At 41.3% G+C, this 24,177-nt stretch overlaps 1 protein-coding gene across 4 annotated transcripts in view; it reads left to right on the top strand.

The window, feature by feature from the left end:
* Positions 1 to 23,972, top strand: part of STAT4 (signal transducer and activator of transcription 4) — a 35,900-nt gene extending 11,928 nt beyond the window's left edge. For all 4 annotated transcript variants that reach the window (XM_081165976.1, XM_081165977.1, XM_081165975.1 and 1 more), the window contains exons 7-24: positions 1,483 to 1,568; positions 4,409 to 4,560; positions 5,328 to 5,486; positions 5,697 to 5,789; positions 6,459 to 6,518; positions 7,362 to 7,379; positions 7,472 to 7,565; positions 8,826 to 8,870; positions 9,824 to 9,907; positions 10,575 to 10,673; positions 11,822 to 11,957; positions 12,369 to 12,421; positions 15,325 to 15,419; positions 18,867 to 19,003; positions 19,491 to 19,682; positions 20,393 to 20,459; positions 20,979 to 21,087; positions 22,493 to 23,972. In XM_081165976.1, coding sequence (XP_081022102.1) covers positions 1,483 to 1,568; positions 4,409 to 4,560; positions 5,328 to 5,486; positions 5,697 to 5,789; positions 6,459 to 6,518; positions 7,362 to 7,379; positions 7,472 to 7,565; positions 8,826 to 8,870; positions 9,824 to 9,907; positions 10,575 to 10,673; positions 11,822 to 11,957; positions 12,369 to 12,421; positions 15,325 to 15,419; positions 18,867 to 19,003; positions 19,491 to 19,682; positions 20,393 to 20,459; positions 20,979 to 21,087; positions 22,493 to 22,519 — 1,706 coding nt within the window. In that variant the 3' untranslated portion in view covers positions 22,520 to 23,972. The remainder of the gene's footprint in view (positions 1 to 1,482; positions 1,569 to 4,408; positions 4,561 to 5,327; positions 5,487 to 5,696; positions 5,790 to 6,458; positions 6,519 to 7,361; positions 7,380 to 7,471; positions 7,566 to 8,825; positions 8,871 to 9,823; positions 9,908 to 10,574; positions 10,674 to 11,821; positions 11,958 to 12,368; positions 12,422 to 15,324; positions 15,420 to 18,866; positions 19,004 to 19,490; positions 19,683 to 20,392; positions 20,460 to 20,978; positions 21,088 to 22,492) is intronic.
* Positions 23,973 to 24,177: the final 205 nt, after the last annotated feature.

The following is a 24,177-nucleotide window of genomic DNA, read 5'->3' as shown; positions in this document are numbered from 1 at the left end:
CACTGAAATCTGAAAGACCAAAGTCTGCCCTGCTTATATGTAGCATTGCATAAGTGTGTTGTTCTGCATATGGTTCCATAAGCAATGTTCTCCACCAAAGTCCACCCTCCTTTCAAAATGTAGAATATTACCCATACGGTGGTACCTCGGGTTACATACACTTCAGGTTACATACACTTCAGGTTACACACTCTGCTAACCTAGAAATAGTGCTTCAGGTTAAGAACTTTGCTTCAGGATAAGAACAGAAATCAGGCTCTGGCGGTGCGGCAGTAGGAGGCCACATTAGCTAAAGTGGTGCTTCAGGTTAAGAACAGTTTCAGGTTAAGTACGGACCTCTGGAACGAATTAAGTACTTAACCCGAGGTACTACTGTACAGGAAGCCAGATAAGTTTACATATTATAAGCATGAGTTTACACTTGATCAGTTTCAAGAGATGCAGGCTCTTTAAAAGCCATTTCTTCTTGCTAGTCTATTAGTAATGTCATACTGTCTTCTGAGTAATAATGTCTTGACTCTTCCCCCAAATGTTGACGATGATCCTGACCACAAACGGATCACTACAGCATCACTTTGCCTGACATTTAACCGCTATAAGCAGGCACCTTTGTGGGTCACTGTAGACATGATAAAGGAAATGTGTGAACGTATCTCTGGTTTCATCAAACTCTCATAAGTAACAGCTTCCCTGCTGAATCCCCAGGTGTGTGTCAGAATGCAGCCTGCATGTACTCTTCATGTCTGGAGTCTTAACCCTGCAAAACTTCGTCACAACTGAGGCTTCAGTGCTTTGACTCTTAACTGGAAGTAAATCCCAGTGAATACAGTGGACATGTGTACAAAATTATGCTGCCTGTTCAGTTGAAAACAATGGAACAGCACTTAGTTACAACAAATTCCATTGCTTTCAGTTGGACTCAGTCATGACTAATTTTGCTGGCATGTACCATATAGGGCTTATAATGTACATATAAGTACTATACCTAAATGATCACTGTGTGCTGCCATTGTATACAATGTCAGAACTGGGTCTTTAGAGTGGTAGTACTTGCACTTTGGAACTGCTTCCTGTTGAATATCAGGCAGGCATGTCTCTGTTGTCTTTTTGGTGCCTGTTGAACACCTTCCTTTTTGAAGAAGCCTTCTAAGTGGAGATTTTTATCCTAAGCAGTGTCTGTTCTGGATTTGAAAGTGTGTGTGTGTAATGCTTCATAGGAAGTCATTAATAAATGAAATTAATAATAAAAAATGTGTATTTAATTTTCCAGCAATTTCATCATTAAGTGATTATAAAATGGAGGCAGAAGCTTCCGTATCTCCTCCTTGCAGCCTGAAGCCAACTATAGCTGTTCCTCATAAGGCTAGACCATGATTTTAGCAGTGTGTGTGTGTGTGTGTGTGTGTGTGTTAGCTGGGCTATGCTGTTTAAGAGGCTTACTCTTCTTGTGCCATACACATGCTATTTTGCATCTTCTTTTAGAACACACCAACAAAAACAGTGTTGCTGTGAAACAAGAGATGCTGCTGTTGCAGGAGATGCTCAATACCTTAGACTACAAGAGAAAGGTTTGCTAAATTGTCTTCGTTGTTTGTATGTTTTTCTTTTGCACGCCACCCTATTCTGCTGATGTAAACGTAGAGGCAGCTTGCTTCAGAGTTCTTCATGTGGTTAAGCAGCAGGAAATTCCCAAGAGCTCGAGAGAGTTTGATGACTGCAGAGAGAGTACTGTCTGCTGCCTCCTAGATGTTTTGCACTATAGCTCCCACCATTCCTGATCATTGGCTATGTTAGCTGAGAATGATGGGACTTGGAATCCAACAACTGGAGGGCACAAAGGTTGTGGAAGGGTGTTCCACATATTTGAAAGTGAGAGGACTTAAGTTTGCATTTCCCCTTACATTTCTGACCTACCCTTTCTCCAAAGAGCTCAGAGTAGCATGTGTGGGGCTATCCAAACATCTTATAACAGCCTTTAGAGACAGACTAGGGTGGAAGAAAGTGATGAGTCAGGAGACACATGCATGCAATCCTACTATTAGAATGACGTTCAAAAATAATTCTCTCTTAAGCAGGGCTGTTCTCTTCTTCCACAAGGAATAGGTTTGGTGTCGGAACCAAAGAGTGAGTGGTGAAGGAACCTCCATCCCTTAATGAATCGCTGTTGATAGCACCTGTTGAATGGTGTGTTTTAAAACAGTATAGAGTACCATCATTTCCTGCCTTGCAGGCTCCCGCATAGTGAGTTTCAAGGTGAGCTAGTGCAAGACAGGCAATCGAAGTAAAACTGGATTATTATTATTATTAAAATATAATTTATCATGACGGCTGGAGAACATGTTAGCAAAACTAGTGATTTCAGCCTGAGAATCCTCCAGAAACCATGCTTTATTAAGTGCTAAAGTTGTTCACCTCTGGTGAACTTTACATTCACTTGTATCTCTTGAAATTCTAGGCCAGTGGATAGTGGAAATCCTGAAGAATCTACATGTTAAATATCAGTATTGTTGGGGGAGAAGGGTTTTTTTAAAAAAAACAACAACACTATGATTGTTTAAAACTTTCCTACAATTAACTTTGTAAGATAAAATTAGAAAAATAAGGTCTAAAGCTCCCACTTTCGAAATGTCTTACCTTTCCTAAGTAGAGTAATACTGTTATGTATTCCATGGGGAATTGTGGTCCAGTGTTAGTACTTTATGGACCTTTTGAGCTTCTGAAATTTGTATGCCAAAGTGGTTCATAGGTGGAATTTAGTCCAGACATAATATACAGCACCCTTTGCCAATCTGGTGCCCTCCAGCTGTTTTGGTCTAAACTCCCATCATGTATGTTGCCTGGGGCTGATGGGAATTCTAGTCCAAAATTGCTGGAAAGAAATTATTTGATGAAGGTTGCCCTAAATGCTTTCCTAAACAGAAAAGTCTGATATACGTCCTGGAAGACGTTCAGATTTTGATTAGCCTTAGAAAGATGAGAGCCTCAGAGCTGTGAGTAGAAAAAATAGGTTGCCTCTTTGCATTGTGTTATTGTGAGGCATCTGATCAAGACCTGCATTTTAAAATGAGCTTTAAAAATATATATTTGTAAATGTTTTGTATCTCTCATGCCAGGCAGAAACCAGCTGGGTGCTTTGGCAGATGTTTATCTTCCTAAACAGGGCCCCACTGATCTATAAGCAGTGCCTCAGGGTTGTAAAAGGAAATTACAGGCTGGGAGCAAAAGGTCACACTGACCATACAAATTACAGAATACAATCAAGCTGCAAAAACCCAAATTAAGAGTTGGTAAATAGTAAGTTTTATTGTTTAACAGAAGACTCAAGCCATATTTTCATAAGGTTAAAAAGGGCAAGAGCTAATAGAAACAGCAGCTGGCTAGGAAAGGGAGTTGTAAACTGAAGAGTCTTCTCTTTGAAAAGGCCTTTCCTTCTAAAAATCTATCTATGTTATGTATGAAATATATTGGCTTAAATGTAATTATGCAAAGGATTTAGAAAGTAAGAAATGTTAGATTCTTATGTTAGATTCTTATTTCATTGATGGTGTGTGAGAAGGTGAACCCAAGATCTCTGTTTAAGATAAAAATTAAAAACCATGCACCATCTGTTTTAGCCATCTGTTTTGCAGTGAATAGGGCAATAGGGCAAAGATGATCTGGTAATTAAGGTGCCTTGTCGAGGCAAATGTAAGATATATGGCTACTTGTCTGCCATTTATGGATAGAAGGAAATATAGCTCTTTGTCTCCCATAAAAGGTAATAGGAAATGGGTGTATCTTTTATGATTGGTTCTAGCAAACAGCCAATAGGAATTTCAACCAGGCTGATTGGACAGAGGCAGCCAAAGGAGGAGCAAGGGGGCTGGGCTGAGGGAATGTAAGTGCTGGCCATCAGGGCTGGAAGGGCAGAGCTTTGGTATCCATATACCACTGTGTCTCTCATTTATTTGTCTGACAAATAAATTATTATTTTAATTTCTCTATTGCTGTGTTGAATATTTCATTCCAGCTAAGCGTTAACCACAAGCAGGGTGCTACAATTGTAGTAGGCATTGTTGTATGCAGTGCTTTTTTTCTAAAAAAAATGTTTAGGGGTACTCTCATTTTGACTCACGAAAATCACCATTTTATAGTTCAAATCTGGAAAAATAAACACAGTAAATGGACAAAATTACAAAGATCCAGAAAATGTTTAGGGGTATGCGTACCCCCAGAAAAATGCACTGGTTGTATGGATGGTGAGCTCCAGAGCAGCCATACTGGCTGTGGCTGGTGGGAATTGTAGCTCAAAACATCTAGAGGCCCCCCCAGTTGCTGAAGGCTATTCCAGAGCAATAAAGGACAGTTGCATTTATAAAACATTCTTGGTCCTTGCTTGTACAAGAGATACATATCCTGTGTCTTTTAGGAAGTTCTCAGCAAAATGGCACAAATAATCAAAGAAGCTGAAGCCTTGGTGAATAACTTGCTAACAGAAGAATTAGTGGACTGGAAGAGAAGGCAACAAATTGCTTGCATCGGAGGGCCTCTGCACAATGGGCTTGATCAGCTGCAAAACTGGTAAACTTTTATTGGTAACTCCTATTTTCTGAGCGAAGTGCGACAGGAAGTGGTGCTGCTGCTTCTGCTGCTTCTCCCCAGCCCAGAATACCCAATACAAATTTAATCTTAGAGGTTAACAGAGTTTATGCAGCTTCTAAGAATGTATTCATCTGAAGTGAAAATAACTCTAGCAGGCATCACCTGCTCTGAAAAGGGCTCTTTGAAACAAGGTTGCTGCAATGGAAGAAATGAGGGGCTGTGGCTGAACCACACAGATTGTGTCATGGTCACCCCAAGCAAATGCTTTCATATCTGGGGAATCACTGCTAGGGTTGTAGCCAGTTGCGAAACCTCCATTGAAAGTTACCTGATAGAGAGTATATCCCACCCCAGCCATTAGCACTGTGTACTTTATCCTGAGAAAGATAGCTGCTTTTGAATTTCTATTGCTGGTTCTGGAAACAGGAGACAACAGAGATTTTCTCCTCTCTCTTGTCTCACCGCACCCTAGTTGAATTGTCAATCTATTTATCTGTTTTCTGTGCCTTTTCCCCATCTTCTATCCCTGAGCTCTCACCGTCTGCTGCAATGGGACACATCACAAATGAATACGGAGAGATAAGAACACAGCTCACTGTATGCAATTATATAGAACTTGCCAAAGAAAAAATATAAAAATAAGACATTTAGATTCCACCAGGTGTCCATTTCACTGCATGTGTGTGAAGGAGAGAGAGAGAGAGAGAGAGAGAGAGAGAGTTGATTCTTTCTTTTCATTTATTCAGTTTCACTCTGATGGCAGAGAGTCTTTTTCAAATAAGAAGGCAGCTGGAGAAACTGGATGAGCTTTTGGTCAAGCTCACGTATGAGGGAGACCCCATTCCCCTGCAAAGACCTCACTTGCTGGAAAGAGTGAACTTTTTGCTCTACAGCCTCTTCCAAAGGTGCGTAAGCTTATGTTATGTGTTAAGTGTAATTTGTGACTGAAAGGCATGTCAACATATAGCTCCTGTCATGAAAATGCAATATGTGTCTGAAAAAGTAACTCTGCCATGTTGAAGTATTTGTCTTCATGAGATGAAATAATCTTGCTTATCCTTCAGTACATGTTTATGCAAAGTACTAACAAATATATTTACTTCCTTTTGTATTAGTTCATTTGTAGTTGAGAGACAGCCCTGCATGCCAACCCATCCTCAGAGGCCTTTGGTTCTTAAAACTTTAATACAGTTCACTGTTAAACTTAGGTGAGTAAAGGCTATCACGTAACCATTTACTTGATTTGCTTAGTGTCCTGGAGTATCTCTTCAAAACTTCTTATGCACACTCAGTGGCGGAGCTTCATGCTCCGGCACCAGGAGGCGGAGAGCAGGCGGGGGCGGGGCAGGCATGTGTCCTGGGGCGGGGTGCCCGGGGCAGGCAGGGGTGCAGTTGCGATGGCACCCCACCAGGATCGGCTGCCAGGGGTGGGGTGCTCCCCCCGCAATCCTCTTCCTCCGCCAGTGTGCACACTGGGCCAAATATTTTTAAACATTAAAACTTCTATTGTCTTTTGTTTTTGAAGAAATCATTTTTTTAAATGGAGCTGCTAAATGGAAAAGATTATGGACCTGAAGACTCAGGCCAGCATCTATCACAGCATCTTTCAAAAGATGAGAACAACAGCTTCTCTTCACTTTGACTAATTCATTTTACTTTTAGTTACTATTGGACTGCATCTGCGAGTCTCATGCATTTGGCGGCAGGTTCCACACTAACATCGTGGATGCGATTTGCAAAGTATGCATGGATTGCCTAATTTGGCTGTTCAAGATTATCATAAAAACTGTTATGACAGCTAATTTCCCTAGGCAATTATCATTGTTTGCTATTAAATGTATGAAGCTTTCTTCTTCTTCTTTCTTTTTCTCCCCTAGACTGCTTATTAGATTGCCAGAGCTGAACTACCAGATCAAAGTGAAAGCTGCTATTGACAGGTAGATAACTTGCAGGGTGTTGGGGGGCGGATCTCATGATTTCTTCAGACTGTTAACAACATTTTGGGTAATATGCAACCAAGACTGCAATTCACACAAGACAACAAGTTGCTGTGATTGCATAGACTGGTGTCAGGATTGCTTAGGCCTCCATAGCAAGTGTGGTTTTACAACCACAACTTTCAAAGTACTGATCACTGTTCCATGGTTTTAGCACAAAATGCAACTTCGGAATAAATCCTACAAATGCCTCCACTTGGTAAAATTAACAGCAGTTGCAGTTATCTATGGCAGGATGGAATCCATGCAAATTAATTCTGTTGTATCAATGAAATAAGGATTGCAAACTATCAATCTCTTTATTATGCTCATTGACCAGAAACTTTGGAAAACTGTATACAGTCGTGCCTTGGTTTTCAAACAACTTAGTTCTCAAACATTTTGGCTCCCAAGCGCCGCAAACCTGGAAGTGACTGTTCCACTTTGCGAACTATTTTTGGAAGCCGAACATCTGACGGGGCTTCCGCAGCTTCTGATTGGCTGCAGAAGTTTCCTGCAGGCAATCAGAAGCCGTTCTTTGGTTTCTGAATGTTTTGGAAGTCGACTGCACCAAACAAAACAAAATAGAGAACCATGACAATAAAATTACTGTATCTCACTATGAATGCCAACTCCGCCACTGCTATTGGTTTTCTTTGAGTTCTCAATTTCCAGGTATACTGTGAATAAGCTCTGAACACGCTCTGAAATATCAGAAACATGAGTCAACCTTTGTGCTTCAAAACACATTGTTTTAGTTCAGCGCAGTAAATTACCTTGGGTTTTCTTGTCTTTTTCATTCAGGAATGCTTCTACTATAAGGTAAGACAATATAAATGATGGAACTACTACAACAAACACGTGTTGCTCCCTTATTATTTTTCTGCTGCTGCTTACTGGGATGTGTCTTCTAGCAACCGCAGATTTATCCTTTGCGGCACTCATGTAAAAGCAATGAACATGGATGAATCTGCAAATGGGAGCCTTTCTGTAGAATTTCGTCATTTGGTAAGGCAATACTTCATTTATTATGTCCCAAAAATGGAGAAATGGATGCAGGTATGTGGAGAATCTAACCCTTTCCTTCCCTGCTGCCCAGTGCTTTTTTAAAATAGAAAAATAGGTGAAGGTAATTACCATGAAGTTGTTACAGTAAGAGCCACACTTTTTAACAACAACAACGGTGCCGGTACTGCGTACCCTTGAGTACCCCTGGGGGGGAAGCACTGCTGCTGCCTATTCTGAACCTGGTGTTTGCTTTGGAGGTACCGTATTTTTCGCTCTATAACACGCACTCGAGCATAACACACACGTAGTTTTTAGAGGAGGAAAATACATAGGCATGCAAGCCGTAGGCATTCCTTCCATAACACACACAGACATTTCCCCTTACTTTTTAGGAGGTAAAAAGTGAGTGTTATGGTGCAAAAAATACAGTAATTCCATAGTTGGGTCCAGTGCAGGTAAGGAAAAGGGATTTCCCTCCAGAATGCAGCTGTGGATAAAACAGTTAAATTTCCCCTCCGATTCTTGGTCTGATCCCATTCACTGATGCAATTTGCATTTTTCCCCCTTCCAATGCTGATTTTTAAAATTTAACAACCACAAAAAGCAGACATGGCAAAATGCATGGAAATTGTGAAATCTGTTTTTGAGTCCCCAAGCTAGAACACTAAACGTCTGATCTGATGGCATAGGAAAATACCAATACAGTGGTACCTCGGGTTAAGTACTTAATTTGTTCCGGAGGTCCATTCTTAACCTGAAACTGTTCTTAACCTGAAGCACCACTTTAGCTAATGGGGCCTCCTGCTGCTGCCGCGCCGTCAGAAGCGTATGTAACCTGAAGCATATGTAACCCGAGGTACCACACTGTACAGTGGAATCTCGTTTTTTTAGCGTATCGGAAGCCAAACACCAAAAACCTGGAAGTAATTGCTTCCGTTTTCGAATGCGCCTCAGAAGTCGTATGGCTTCCACTGCATGTTTTTATTTTCCCCCTCAATGGATTTTGCCAACTGCCCATTGCTCCTCAGTTTTTGAACGTTTCAGAAGTCGAACGGTCATCCAGAACAGATTACATTCAAAAACCAAAGTTCCACTGTATTATAATTATTCTTTTGGAAGGTTTTTAGTCTCCACCAGAGGTCCCACTCCATGCTTTTTTGATTGTCATCAACTGAACACAAAAGTACCCATCACTAACAGTTTCTGTGAATAAACACTATTGTATATTAATCTCAGTCTTGATTTTTAACCCTTTTTTAGCAACCAAAAGAAATGAAATCATGTACTGGAAACAAGGGCAGTGAGGTAGGAAGATTTAATCATTTGGATTGTATTTGTAGTGTGGCATAGCTGCCCTGTTGAGTTGAAGAAAATGTCATTGTCCATATTTATCCATGTAAGTTAAGTATAAATTTATAATGGCCATATAACGCATGGTACACCAATAGTTTACTGCTTAAAATGAATGAATGAATGATAAAAGTCCTCCCCCATCCTACCTAAATTGAGTCAGAGTTTTGAGAGAGAGGGGAGATAAGCAATTGCAGCTGAAATGCTACCATGCTCTGTTATTTTCTTTAAACAATGGCAACATGTGGCAGAAATATTTTTATCAATAGACCTTCTCAGTGCTTTTTTTCAAAAAAAAAATGTTTAGGGATACTCTCATTTTCCTACTCATATTGAAATACTGCACCTCAATGAGGCCAAACTTTAATTCAAAAAATGTTTAGGGGTATGTGTACCCCTGTGCCCCCCCCCCAATACAAGCACCGGACCTTCTAAAGGGCAGCGACAATTTATTTCTACCCATTAGGGTTTAATAGAAAAGTAGCTTTGGGGCTCCCGCTTCTGGATAAATTGATTCATTTCACTTTCCTACAAAATAAAAATAAAATCTGTAAAATGCATCCCTGATTTTGAAATTAACCATTTCTACTGGAATTTAAAATCTGAAGATGATATTTTTGCCATTACTGAAAGCAGCCTTCAAATAGCACAGTTAGTTTTTTTAACGTTTTGAGAAGTAAGATGCATCACTCAACAATTTTGTTTTGTTCTTGTTTAAATTAAATTTGGAAACGCAGGAAACTTCGGAAGCAAGCATAGTGGCGTTGGAATCCACAATGCATCTAATCCTGTTTAACAAAATTTCAAAATATAGTAACTTGGTTGTTTGAGCTGCATTCCAACTCGCCCATGTTTAGTGTCATATGTGTTTCAGATATTCTTTATAAAAACCTTTTCTATCTCTTCAGGGCCCTCAAATGGTAACTGAAGAACTACACTCTATAACCTTTGAAACACAGGTCTGCTTATATGGTCTGACAATAGACCTGGAAGTAAGTGCTCTCAGTATATATTCATATAAAGTGGCCTATAAAGGAAAACTGTACAGTCATACCTTGGAACCCAAATGCCTTGGCTCCCAAACAAATCAGCTCCTGAACGATTGAAACCCGGAAGTGAGTGTTCCGATTTTCAGAAGCCAAACATCCAACGTTGCTTTTGATTGGCTGCAGGATGCTCCTACAGCCAATCAAAAGCCGCGCGTTGGCTTTTGAATGGTTCCGGGAGTCGAACAGACTCCTAGAATGCATTCTGTTCTAAAAACAACATACCACTGTACCTAACAGTTTTACAAAATGCTAAGCCCTTGTTTGTTTAACAAATCACAAGTTAAACATAAGTTGACCCACACATGGTCAAACAAGCGATGACTTATTTCTCCAAAGTTCCATTTGTTTTCTAGCTCCTCTTGTATCCTGCCTTTGTAGCTTGGGTTTATTGGTTGGCACATGCCATAAGTAGCCCTGCATGTGGAGTCCAGCATAGAAAGCTGAACTCCAACAAAATTGATTACCTGCAAAAATCAGCAAGAGTGCACCTACCATACAGCATTTTGATTGCAGCATTTTATGACATTGCATCAGTAACTTCTAATGCATTCAGTTCAAAACTACAGTCTGTTCCATATAAACAATGAAATCTATGCATCTTTTTCCTCAGACGAGTTCCTTACCAGTAGTGATGATTTCCAATGTCAGCCAATTGCCCAGTGCTTGGGCTTCTATTATTTGGTACAACTTGCCCACAAGTGAACCACAGGTAGGTTTTATATAGCAAAATTCCTGTTTTTCATTAATTGGGTGTAGAAGCACAGAGAGCTTCTTTCCCATGATGCATCTTTCCCACAATTCTCTAAGAGATGCTCATGACACTTGTGTATCCTTATTGGTACTTGAAAGATGATGCTCGTATGTTCTGAATTCTATTTACAGTCTATATTTACTCTTTCTTAAGATTTCCAAATAATGTATTGGGGGAATGTTGTAGATACTAGGAGAGGATATATTGATTTTATGGTATCCTCCCTAACTCACGCTTATGAGTCGGCAGCAGAGTGCATTCCCCAATATATAGCAGGAAGCTAGTTGGTAGATTTGTTTGAATCTGTTTGCTTAAGCAATCCAATCTGGCTTTGTCCAGATTGGGTTCTGTTCCTGACAAGTCCCCTTTCATCCCTCCTAAAAAGAATAAAGACACAACAGTCTTCTTTTAAAAGTAATAATTTTACTCACATTCAGTTCACAGTTGAATCCCTGAAGGCAGGCTTTAGCTTAGAGTTACAGAAAAGAGAGTGGGTTCACCTCACATAGGGATTTGAGCCCATGTCCTTCTGGCTGTCCTTCTAGAGGGACGCGGGTGGCGCTGTGGGTAAAATCTCAGCGCCTAGGGTTTGCCGATCGCATGGTTGGCGGTTCGTATCCCCACGGCGGGGTGAGCTCCCGTCTTTCGGTCCCAGCTCCTGCCCACCTAGCAGTTCGAAAGCACCCCTAAATGCAAGTAGATAAATAGGTACCGCTTTCTAGCGGGAAGGTAAAACGGCGTTTCCGTGTGCTGCGCTGGTGTCGACTCGCCAGAACAGCTTGGGGTTTTATTCATGGAAGGTGAATGTGTAGGGGTTTGGGCTCTGGCACAGACAGCCCAGGTTCGGATTCTGGGCTTGGGCTTGGGTTCAGGTTTTGGCGTGGGTGGTCTGGGCTCGGGTTCTGGTTCTGGATTTAAACCCAATATCCTTAATTTTGGGTTCAAAAAATAGGGGCCGTCTTATGCATAGGGGCGTCTTACACATGGAAAAACATGGTACATTTCTTCAACTGCCCTTTGACACTTCAGAGTTCCCAAGACAGCACACATATGGAAACACAATGAGTAGCTAACAGAATTCTGTGTTAACTTTCATTTGGCTGCAGAACTTGGCTTTCTTTAATAATCCACCACCCGGCACTTTGAATCAAGTCTTGGAAGTACTGAGCTGGCAGTTTTCATCATATGTTGGCCGTGGGCTCAACTCTGATCAACTTAGTATGCTGGCAGACAAACTTACAGGTAAAACTATAAAGCAAATTTTCAGCATTAATTCTCTGAGTCAAACTGTGTCCTGTTGTAAATCTGGCCAGCCCTAACATTAGGTGGACTGAGGCAGTTGCCTCATGTGGCAAATGCTGTAGGGAAATGGTGGTGAGATATTGGAGGACAGAACTGCATACTCCATGGGTCTACCCTGCATTTCCTAAATTAGCTTGCTACCCTGATGGGCGGGGTATAAATAATAAAATTATTATTATTATTAGCTTCTTCTTTGCAGGATTTTGAAACTCCCAGATTGCTTCATAGTACTTCATTCTTTAGTCCAACTGGGAAATTGTGCTTGTCTTTTTAAATTATTTCAAACTGTGATATTTAAAACAAACATTTTGGAAAGATGTTGGCCTCACGTTTCTCCCCCTTAAATTTTAGGACTGCAAGTTAGTTATGGGGACCATCAACTTTCCTGGTCAAAGTTCTGTAAGGTATGTTATTGTTAAGATGTTTCAAAATGTTGCTTGCATTCTTGGCCATGTTTGTACACAAGTCAGATACTGAAGCACCATAGGTCTTTCCAAACACTCAACTTATTCTCCAAGCAACTACTGTAGTTTGGTCTTTTCATGATGCTTGCATGTGGGGCCGGCCCACCCATGAGGCTATGTGTGGAAACTGGCTCAGGTGGCAGGATCCACAGGGGAGCAGATCCAGCCTTCAAGGAATGTATCACCTGCTGTTGCTGCTATTGCACCCTCTCTTGTCCCCAAAATAGATCTTGACTCCTACCTTTTTCCTGATGTAGATCTTTACCACCCACCCCTTGTTCCTGATGTAGGTCTTCATTCACCTCTTCTTCCCTGGTGGGTGGTGGGCATGCTATTTTGTAGTTCAGTTCAGATGCCTAAATGTCTTGGGCCAACCTTGTTCGCTGTATGGCTTTTGAGTAGCAAAAGTGCAACATCCCATCTGCAAGTAAAAAGGGTAGTGGTGCAGCCTTGCTTCACTGGTGGGTGAATAATAGGGATTTGGGGAGAAATTCAATTCATTTTGCATTTAAATGTGAACTTACATAACTCACACTTCCTGAAACTCAATACCCAAACTGAAGCACAGCCATTCTTTGAAAGTCACACTTCTTGTGAATTTTGCTAGTCGGGTAATGTGTACAAAAATGCATATATGAGGGTAAAATGCACATATAAATCCATAGATTAGTGAAAATAACATATAAATGCTTTGATTTTGAGAAACTGCTTTGCAAAAACCGCTTTGAGGTTTTCTACAAACAAGCTGTATATACATATTATGAAATGAAAAAGTGTGCATATTAGGAGAGATTTGCACTGATGCTGATGAATTTTCATGAACACTTAATTTAAAATGAAATCACAAACTTATGCAGAAATGTGGAGAAATGAACTGAGGAATGGTAAAAAAAAAGTGGCTAAGTGAAACTGAAACTGACATATTCACCCATCCCTAGCGGATAGCCATATTGTGAGGTTTTGTTGTTTTAAAAACTCAGTAGTTGATGAATGGGAGCTTTTAATTCTAGCAAAGAGCTCCACAACATTTCAGGGATGCAGAGGGTTTCATTGTATATTATGTACCTATATGGTATATAACAGCCTTTCTCAAGCTTGGATTCCCAGATGTTGTTGGACTACAACTCCCATCATTCCTTGCTAGCAGGCCAGTGGTCAGGGATGATGGGAGTTGTAGTTCAACAACATCTGGGGACCCACAGTTGAGAAAGACTGGCATATAGAGTTTCATTGTTTTGTTCTCACTTCCATTTGATTTTTCTTCTTTTGAGAGAGACGGGTTAGGAGAGGAAATATGGCATTATGATTATAACAAATATGAAATAAAAGTCCTTTCTTTGGCACAGTGTTAAAAGACTATAGACTAGGGGTGAATCTACAGTGGTCAGTTATAACTTGAAAAATGTGTTATGAAAGTGTGACACCAGAGGGCATTGCAGAGTCACAATGGGAATGGGAAATTGCATTGAGAGCTATATGACACGGTTTTTAAATAGCTTTTATTGCCATTTTTACAGATCAGGGTAGATCCAGCCTAGGAGTGGGGAACCTTTTCTAGTCCAAGGACCATGTTCCTTCACAGATAAACTTCTTTGGTGGCGGGGTATGTGTGTCACATGTGGTGGGTAGTTCCACAAGCAAAAGTGGGTGGAATAATGAGTGTGTGATTCTTTGTATCGTAAACACTTATTATATTTTTAAAAAGGGGAAATAGGGAAAATAGCTACTTATAGACTTGCTTTGGAATGTTTGATAGCAAAGTGTAGTCTCATATGCTAACAAAGGGAGCTAAAGACTGTTCAGAAACAGTATCACAGGTGACCTCCAGTAGTCTGCAAATACCAAGTACCGTATTTTTCGCTCTATAGGACGCACTTTTCCCCCTCCAAAAATGAAGGGGAAATGTGTGTGTGTCCTATGGAGCGAATGCAGGCTTTTGCTGAAGCCTGGAGAGCGAGAGGGTCGGTGCGCAATGACCCCTCTCGTTCTCCAGGCTTCAGGAAGCTATCCGCAAGCCTTTGGAGCGCTGAAGCCCGGGGAGCGCTGCGCAGCGCGCCCCAGGCTTCGGGCAGATATCCGCAAGCCTTGGGAGCTCGGCAGGAGTTCCCGCCGGGCTCCCAAGGCTTGCGGATATCAGCCTCCAAACCTGACCTGGTTTGGAGGCCGTCGGTGGGGGAAAGCAGCGCTTCTCCCCACCGCCAGCCCCACAAGCTCGAGGGACAGTGGGGAGGTGGAGCGCCACCTTCCCGCTGTTCCCCGACCTGGTTTGGAGGCTGTCAGTGGGGGAAAGCAGCGCTTCTCCCCACGGCCAGCCCCACAAGCTCGGGAAACAGCGGGGAGGCAAAGCGCCACCTTCCCGCTGCTCCCCGACCTGGTTTGGAGGCTGGCGGTGGGGGAAAGCAGCGCTTCTCCCCACCACCAGCCCCACAAGCTCGAGGGACAGCGGGGAGGTGGAGCGCCGCCTTCCCGCTGTTCCCCAACCTGATCTTTGGGGCTGGCGGTGGGGGAAAGCAGCGCTCCCGCCCCCGCCAGCCCCAAAGAGCAGGTCGAAAGGAACCCAAAGCCTCCAGAGCCCAGCGGGAACTCCCGCTGGGCTCCGGAGGCTTCGGGTGAACGCACCTTGAACGCACACAACGCACCTTGTTTTAGAGGGGGAGAACAAGAAAGAAACCCCCCCCCCATTCTCCCCCTCCTATGGTCTGGTGCGTCCTATGGTCTGGTGCGTCCAATTGAGCGAAAAATACGGTAGTTGTTTTTGTTGGAGAATAAGTCTAAAGATAAAGGTTACTGGTACTATATTGAAAGCTTAATTTTTCTGTGTATCTAATTTGTTCTATAAACAGGAACACTTACCTGGTAAATCCTTTACGTTTTGGGCATGGTTAGAAGCAATCTTGGAGCTAATTAAAAAGCACATTCTTCCACTTTGGATTGATGGGTGAGCAGCATCTTGGTGATTGTACATAAACTGGCAACGCGGAATTTTGTTTTGTCCTTCCTGTTTGTTAAGTAAGTAAGTAAGTAAGTAAGTAGGTACAGACTCTGAAGGCAGCCTCAAGTAGACTTAAGCACTTTTAAATCCTGTTGATTTCAACAGAGGAATTTCATCAAAAGCAGAAGCAATGAGAGAATATGGCTAAGATTGCAGTTAGGTTAAAAAAACAAACAAACAAAAAAACTCCTATGTTACCCCACTTCTGCCTACATTTGAATTGCAAGAGGAGTTTCTTGTGAAAAAATTCTATTGAATTTTTAAAAATTTAATAATGACAATAAGAGTTGCACTAGTGCATTTGTGCCATACTGAGGGCTTGCTTCCCACCCCCTTCATTCAACTTAGGCCATAGTAGTCCTGCCATGTATTCTACTCAATATTGATCCAGAGCAGAACTCCAAGGTATAGTTAGCAGAGTAAAAACTTAAACATGTTGTGAGATTCCCTCCAAAATAGACCAGAGGCAATTGTATTTCATCCAGCAGAGCTTTACTGCTACTGAAGGCAAATGAGCATAGTGGTCACAAATCCAATACATTCAGGATTGGCACTATCCATAGGAAATCCAGTTGCAGCAGACTTAACTCAAACTTACAATAACTTATAATAAAACTAAACCTTAACACTATATACAGAACACCGCACCAGAAGAGATAGAAAGAGAGGCAAACCCAGGCTCCTTCTGGCTTTACTATTATAGTCAGCATGACCTTGACAGAAAGAGATAATAGAACCAGTTTAAGCCAGCTGTACTCAGCCTCTCTGAAGGAATAACCCAAACATCATGAACCTTCTGCTTTCGTGAACCTTCTGCTTCTTTATTCCACACAGAGAAGCTTACAGAACCCTCTTGAATCAATTAGAATAGGAGAGATCACTACATATCAGATCAATACTTTCTGTACTAAGAAATTCAGACTGACAGTCCACACTCACATTTATTTGAATTTGTATATAAGGAGCAACACTGGGGTTTCCTGTTAATACTAATACTAATACTAATACTAATAATTTATACCCCGCCCACTTGGCTGGGTTTCCCCAGCCACTCTGGGCGGCTCCCAACAGAAATTTAAAATACGATAATTAAAACATCAAACATTAAAAACTTCCCTAAACAGGGCTACATTCAGATATGCTCTAAAAATCAATATGTGATCCTTTTTGTGTTTGTCCCTGTCTTCTGATTTCTTAATTCTCTTATGCCGATTAAGCACCAGCAGGGTTCGTATTTGGGGGATCAAAAGGGGATAAAACAACATGCCTCCATTCAGGGGTACACCGGAAATAGTTTGGAGCACAGCCAGAAAAAAATGAAAGGATTAAAGAAGTAGTGGGCATGGAAAAGAGAGAAGCAGAAATGGATATTGATGCACTCACCCCAAAACAAATGTTCTGTGCCCCCAATTTCCTCCAGTGTATCTGATTATCCCCATATCCAGAGGTCTCACCATGAGCACCTCCCTCATTCTCTTAGAATGGCAATGGCGCCCGCCTGAGAGGTGCTGGAAATGAGTTCAAGCTGAGAAAAAGCCCTGCTGGTATTGCATAAACCCAAATTCACTTGGGGGAAGCATTGAGACTGGTGCTATTGAAGGGGTAAGGAAATGTGAGCTATGCAAATCAAATGGGAATGCAAACAGCTGCAAAAACATAGTAAACTCCGGAGTGCACAAGCCCCAATTGTAATACCTGGCTGTTTTGCTGCACCAGAGCAACACCATGATTCACCCGAGTGCACAGATGAAAATGTCATTACTACTCAGTTCCAGGGAACCTCCAGTGGAACCTTGCAGTTCTGCAAGAGGACAAAGATTAACCACAGGAATTTCTGCCAGGAATATGTGTGCACACCGCCACCATTTATTTCAGATGTATTTGCAGTATTGTTAGCCAGTTTAAGCATTTTGCTTATCCAGCTGGTTGAGAATTTAAGCCAAACCACATATGACCTAAAAAATAAAGTATCCATGATCCAGTCTTCTGAATTTTTACTCCTTCATATATGTGTGGTTTAACTTGCCTCATGGAAACTCCTATTGACCCTGCTGGAGAGAAAGGAAAAGTACTGGACCCATTTCCTACTCCCCATCCTTCAGGATTAATAGTTTTTTTTAAAAAAAATCCTGCTTATGTCTCCACAAAGACTCAAGGTGCTTAACAAAAGCAGAGTAAAACAAACACAATCCTTTTTTTAAAAAAGCCAATATACACTCAAATTATAAAATTAACAATACCTAACTCTTGACAAATTTTAGGTGCACAAAAAGCATCATTGGGTTGAGTGAGCAAAAATTACATAATTAACCAAAAGCCTTTTAAAAAAATCCAGAAAAAATAAAATCATTACAAAAGAAATAAAACATTTCATTTATATACGTAAATATGAAATATAATTTCATAATATCATATATCCAGATTTTTAAAAAGATGGTTATTGTTTAAAGAGAATTGTATACACTGTTTAGGTGTCGTTGGTTACTATTATATTTTAAGCAGACTGTCAGAAAATGCGAGTGAAAATAATATATAAGGTTAAACATTACCTTGCAAGTAATTAATTCTGTTTGGTGCATGTCCTTTACTATACCAAGAATCTACCAATCTAGCAAGAATGCTACCAAGAATTACATTTATAATCCTCATCACCTGACCAAAAACCTATTTAAGAGACTATGTATTGAAAGTGCAGAAATATTTACTACAATGGGTTGCACTTTTGTTTTGTATGGAAGTTTATCACAGGGTCATTGGCACCTGAATACTGATCATAGGGCCTTTGCTAATCCTTCTAGAGACAAGCATGATGAGGAACCACTGGTCTGCCAAAAACTACTTCAGGAGAGCAATATAGAATACGAAACAGAATAGCAGAAAAGACGTAAACAGCCCGTTCAGCACCACTTCCCTAATAAAGTTTGGAGCTCCGTGCTGCAGTTTGAATGTAAAAAGTTGCAGGTGACCAGCAATTACATGTGTTTGCTGCATAACATTTTGCCTGGTTCCTGAAGGGGTAGGCAAGTTAGAACTGGTCCACACTAGAGCAAACTTTGGATTCACACTGGCCTGTTTCTCCTTTAATGTAAAGACATCCATAAGACATTCTCCATTCCTGAGTAGACTCAGATTTCCTCCCCTTAAAATGCAGGGGTTTTCAATCCTTGGAAAGTCCAAAATGTCCAGGATTGTAAACCTGTGAAAGGGGGAAAGGTCCAGGACAACACTGGGATGGGGTCCACATTTTGCTCTGGTGTGGTCAACAAATTGCAGCAACAACTAAGTGTTTGAGGCACCTTAGAAAAATTCTTTAGTCCCTAGCGTGCCACAGGATTTTCTGACAAGCATTGTGCACATATAAACCTATTTCTTTTCCTCTTTTTCTTTTTACAGATGTATTATGGGGTTTGTAAGCAAAGAAAAAGAGAGAAATTTGCTCAAGGACAAGATGCCTGGAACATTTTTACTGAGGTTTAGTGAAAGCAACTTAGGAGGGATTACTTTTACCTGGGTATCGCGGTCAGAAAATGGTACGTGCTATATTTTAACATGCTGAACGCTGCACTCCAAACCCCTATCGCCCTTATCCATGAGTTCAAAAAGCAATTTGGGAAATGCACACTAGTGGCCTGGCCCCGCCCTCCCTTTTCATCTCACATGCCAAATTGCCAGTACCAAACTTTTTAGGATCCTTTTTAGATCATTCGAATGTTGCTTTTAATGCAAATCTCAGTGCTACCTTAACTACAGATGTAAGATTAAATAAAGACTGCTGTAGCTTCTGTGGACCTCCTTCTCTGGGTTGCAGTAGTCCCCTATAAAGTATATTCAGTTGGTACCTTAACAGGTTAGGACGAAATGGATCTGTTACTTGTCTCAGCTCTCAGCTGGCCAGCATTTGTGTATTTGGCATTTTTATTATTTTAAGTGAGTTTGTGGTTCTTCTTTCCATTTGACAAAAAACAACCTGCGATCAACTGTCTGTCTGCTTATTCATAACTATCTTGTCCTTCACAGGAGAAGTGAATTTTCATTCTGTTGAACCATATAATAAGGGTCGTTTAACTGCGCTGCCGTTTGCTGATATTTTACGAGATTACAAAGTTATTATGGCAGACAACGTTCCTGAAAACCCACTGAAATATCTCTATCCAGATATTCCCAAAGACAAAGCCTTTGGAAAGCACTATAGCTCTCAGCCAAATGAAGGTAGGATATTGCTTTTTTAAAAAAAATAAAAATCTTCCCCCACCATTTTACATTAAAACTGCTGAGCATGCAAACTCCCGATGCTCATGCTTGCCATATTTGTTCTTTAAAAACAGATTAGACTTGTCCATTTTTAATTACTTCCTGTGGTGCACAAGACATCTTACAATCAAAGCAGTAACAAAAATACAAACCGAAACTAGCAAAGAAGAAAAAGCAAGCTGGCTTGGCAAAGACAGTCACTCCCTGTCTCCCTCACAAATGCGATATTAAATGGAACGTTCTCTGCAAGGTTAATTACTCAACCAGGCATACAAAAACTGCATGCCCCGCCACAAGCACAGATCAGAAAGTCAAATGTGGTTAAGCCCCATCCTAAGAACTTCTGGAGCAGCCTTTAACACAGGAAGCGGCCATATACCAAGTCAAACCATTGGTCCACCTAGCTCAGTATTGTCAACTGTGGCTGCAAGTGGTTCTCCAAGGTTTCAAGCAGAAGCTTCTCCCATCACCAGTACTTTTGGCCAGGACTTGAACCTGGAACCTTGTGCATGTGAAGAATGTGTGCTCTGCCACTGAGCTATGTGTCCTCCCCCACCAGCTGTCTTCAGTGAAGAACAAATTCACCCGGCTGCACTGCTGAATATGCACTTCTGGTTTCCTAGATGGGAGATTTAATGCCCATAATGTTGTTGTTGCTTTTAATTTAGTGCCAAGGCCTATGGAAGGAGGAACCAAAGGTTACGTCCCATCTGTATTTATCCCAGTCTCCAAAATGTGAGTCATGCTGATTAAGTCGTGTTTCCCAAACTTCTTATTGTGGAAAGTCTGGCATACCAGTCCGATTGGTATGTTGCTCTTCAGCAGAGGAAGTGACATTTCTTTTGCTCCTTTGTCTTGGAAACCCTCTCCTAATAAGTGGGTGAACCATCCAGGATTGATGGGAAGTGAAAATAGAGTACAGTGGTACCTCGGGTTAAGAACTTAATTCGTTCTGGAGGTCCATTCTTAACCTGAAACTGTTCTTAACCTCAGGTACCATTTTAGCTAATGGGGCCTCCTGCTGCCACCACGCGATTTCTGTTCTCATCCTGAAATAAAGTTCTTAACCAAAGATACTATTTCTGGGTTAGCGGAGTCTGTAACCTGAAGCATCTGTAACCTGAAGCGCCTGTAACCCGAGGTACCACTGTATGTGCCTGAGGCGCCAATTAAGCTTAGTCCCTTACAACAGTATCTGCTTCTTGCGTATTACTCATTCAAGATGTCATTTTTGTCTGTCTTTTTTTTTAAAAGCCTGAGTGATTCCACAGACCCACCTTCTCCATCAGACCTTCTCCCCATGTCTCCAAGCGTCTATGCTGTTTTGAGAGAACACCTGAGCCCTACTGTAATGGAAACTGCTGTACGTTCCAAGCTTAATTTCTTCTAAACTTGTGGTTAACAAATGAAGAAGTGCTGTTAAGGAGTGACTGGGTATCTTTTAGAATACAGTTGTACCTTGGATCCCAAACGCCTTGCGAGTCGAATGTTTTGGCTCCCGAACGTCACAAACCCGGAAGTGAGTGTTCCGGTTTGCAAACGTTCTTTGGAACCCGAACGTCCGACATGGCTTCCACGGCTTCCGATTAGCTGCAGGAGCTTCCTGCAGCCAATCAGAAGCCACGCCCTGGTTTCCAAACATTTTGGAAGTCGAACAGACTTCCGGAACGGATTCCGTTCGACTTCTGAGGTTCCACTGTACCGGACTGCGCAAAGCTTTATTGTCACTAACTTTTTTCCGCTGTTGATAAAACGGCACTAAGTATGTCAGCACTGGTTATCACGTGCTATAATGAAAGAGCTAGTGACTGTCTTCTTACATCATGTGAAATGAAATGATGGCTTAATGCAAATGGGTGGTCTCTCTCTGAGCAGATTGCAGCCGCTTTGTACCTGTTCTTGGCTCCCACTCAGGTTGAGAGGGGGACAGCTTACAAGTGATTCTGGGTTCAGACAGCACACTAAGCCAGCCCCTGCTAAAAGGACAGCTTTATAGGGAAGACTGTGTAGTTTGTTAGGAGGAGAAGAGAATAGTACTCCAAAACACTTAGCTCTTCACATGGTTAGGAAGCAATAAACCGTTTCCAAATAAAATTCTTGCAGCGCTCTTAAAAGACTCCCTGCACATGCATGTGTGTTTGCTACCTTGCAGCTCCAGAAACTGCTTACATTTTAAGGAATTATGCAAACACTGCACACAGCACCCTGATAAATGTATGCTTATAGGAGAAAATTTCTACATTTATAACCAAACTACTGTATTTGTAGCCCTCAGTAGGCCTCAGTTTCTTTTGCTATGATGAATAGTTTTGTATAATTCACAAGCTTGCACATTCCTCCACCAACTAAGGAAAAGACAACACTTTGCTTATTTAGTACTGCTTCCTCCGCAGAACTGATACGGCACAAACTTCCAAAACGAAGCTGGGTCTTTAAAAAATGATTTTATAGATCAAATTGGGCCTCTAATCCTCAGTGATATTCTCCACACACACACACCCCGCACGCGCTTAATTAATTGGGTCAACAGTACCATTGTGCCTTCTTCATAACGTAACATCTGGATTTCACACCACAGTAGAAAATTAGGTCAATCTTTCACAAGAGGGGAACAAATAGATCTTTTGTTTGCTTCAGCTTTCAGTTTTCAGATACACATTTGGCATTTTCATTTCCAGCAAGCTGTAGCTCAACTTGCATTTAAGAAAAACAAACAGCGACGAATTTCCACAAACTGATAGATTCTTCTTCTTCTTCTTCTCTTCCAGTTAAGTTCTCCATATTCAGCTGACTGACGATTCTAAAGTGCATATGTATGTTTTTAAACAGAAACATTCCTAAGAAGATGTTTTTCTAGTTCCCTTTGTAGATACCGTATTTGTACCCTGTGGAGCACAGATGGGGAACCTGTGGTCCTACAGACGTTTCTGGAGTACAACTGCCATCATCAATTACTTTTAGTCATCCTGACTGGTGTTGATGAGAACCACAGGTTCTTCATCACTCCTCCAGACACACACAATTGTCTTTGACCAAACTCTGCTTTCATAAATTAAGTCAATACTTGGCCTGGTTCAGACATAACACTAAGCCATGGATTGGGCCCAAAGAACAAGCTGTGATAAGCCTCTGGCTTGTGCACCCCACCCCTGCTCTCCATGGTTTACCCCGAGGGATAGCTCAATCAATACAGCATGAAATGCTTAATCTCAAGGTCATGGGTTCAAGCCCCTCGTGGGGCAAAAGATTCCCGCATTGCAGCAAGTTGAACTACATTGTACTTGTGGTCCTTTCTAACTATTCCATGATTCTCTTATTCTAGTCCTGGCTTGTTTGAACTAAGCACAGTGAACATAAATCACCATTTCATCAGTTTTGCCATAACAGAAAGCTGCAGGTGATTTAAAACTGCTAATGGAAGCAGTGCCGGATTTACGTATAAGCTAAACAAGCTATATCTTAGGGCCCCACTCTCTTGGGGACGCCCCCCTCCCCAAATACTTCTTAATTGTATTTCACTATCAATATACTTCTTCTTAATTGTATTTCAGTTCAACAATCACTTTGATAAAATACATATTTTGTTATGTGCAAATGGCTCTAGATACCTATTAGGTCCATAAATTACCATATAGCATATATTCAACACAAAAAAACAGTGACAATTTGTTGTTGACAAAGGACAGCTGGACATATTACCTTCAGTAGCTTAGGGCCTCATCAAACCTAAATCCGGCCCTGGATGGAAGTATGCACTTTCCTGACATTGCATGTGAAGGAGGAGAGCATTGGCACTGTGCAAGCCTGAGACTCCCTTTGGCTTATTCTCACAACCCTGGTTTAGCATTATGTCTGAACTGGGACTAGAACTTAGTACATGAAACAGGTGGCAATGAAAAATTCGGAAATGGATGTACTACTGAAAAGTTAGAATCAAATTAGTTGTACAGGTCTAAAAATCTTAACTTCTGCCTTTATACTCTATAGAGATATAATTTAATGGGGAATTGTGGTAGAATTCCTGCTGCTCTTTGCAATCTGTCCTTCCCACTCCCTAAAAATTGGGGTTCTATATTTTAATTCTTGCCACTTCTGGATCCTGAACTATGAATCCTGGCAGCCATTCCAAAATCCACCATGTTTTCAACAAATCTTACAAGTCATGCCACATAGGTTATGTATTTTTGCTATATATTTATTCTTGTGATATTTTAATCTGTGTGCACCAAACTCTCATTCTTACAATATAAAAAAATTCCTTCCAGTAGCACCTTAAAGACCAACTAAGTCAAGAGGCTCTCTCAGCTATCTGCCTATCTCCCATTCCCACCACCCTTCTGAGTAACACCCCTCCCCACCTTCTCACTATATAGAAGGATCTGGCAACTTCTGTTTCAGTGTATCTGAAGAAGTGTGCATGCACACGAAAGCTCATACCAAGAACTAACTTAGT

Source organism: Podarcis bocagei, assembly GCF_964188305.1.
Source record: "Podarcis bocagei genome assembly, chromosome: 1".
Taxonomy (NCBI): domain Eukaryota; kingdom Metazoa; phylum Chordata; class Lepidosauria; order Squamata; family Lacertidae; genus Podarcis; species Podarcis bocagei.
The sequence above is the reverse complement of the archived record's forward strand: the minus strand, read 5'-3'. Positions and strand labels throughout refer to the sequence as shown.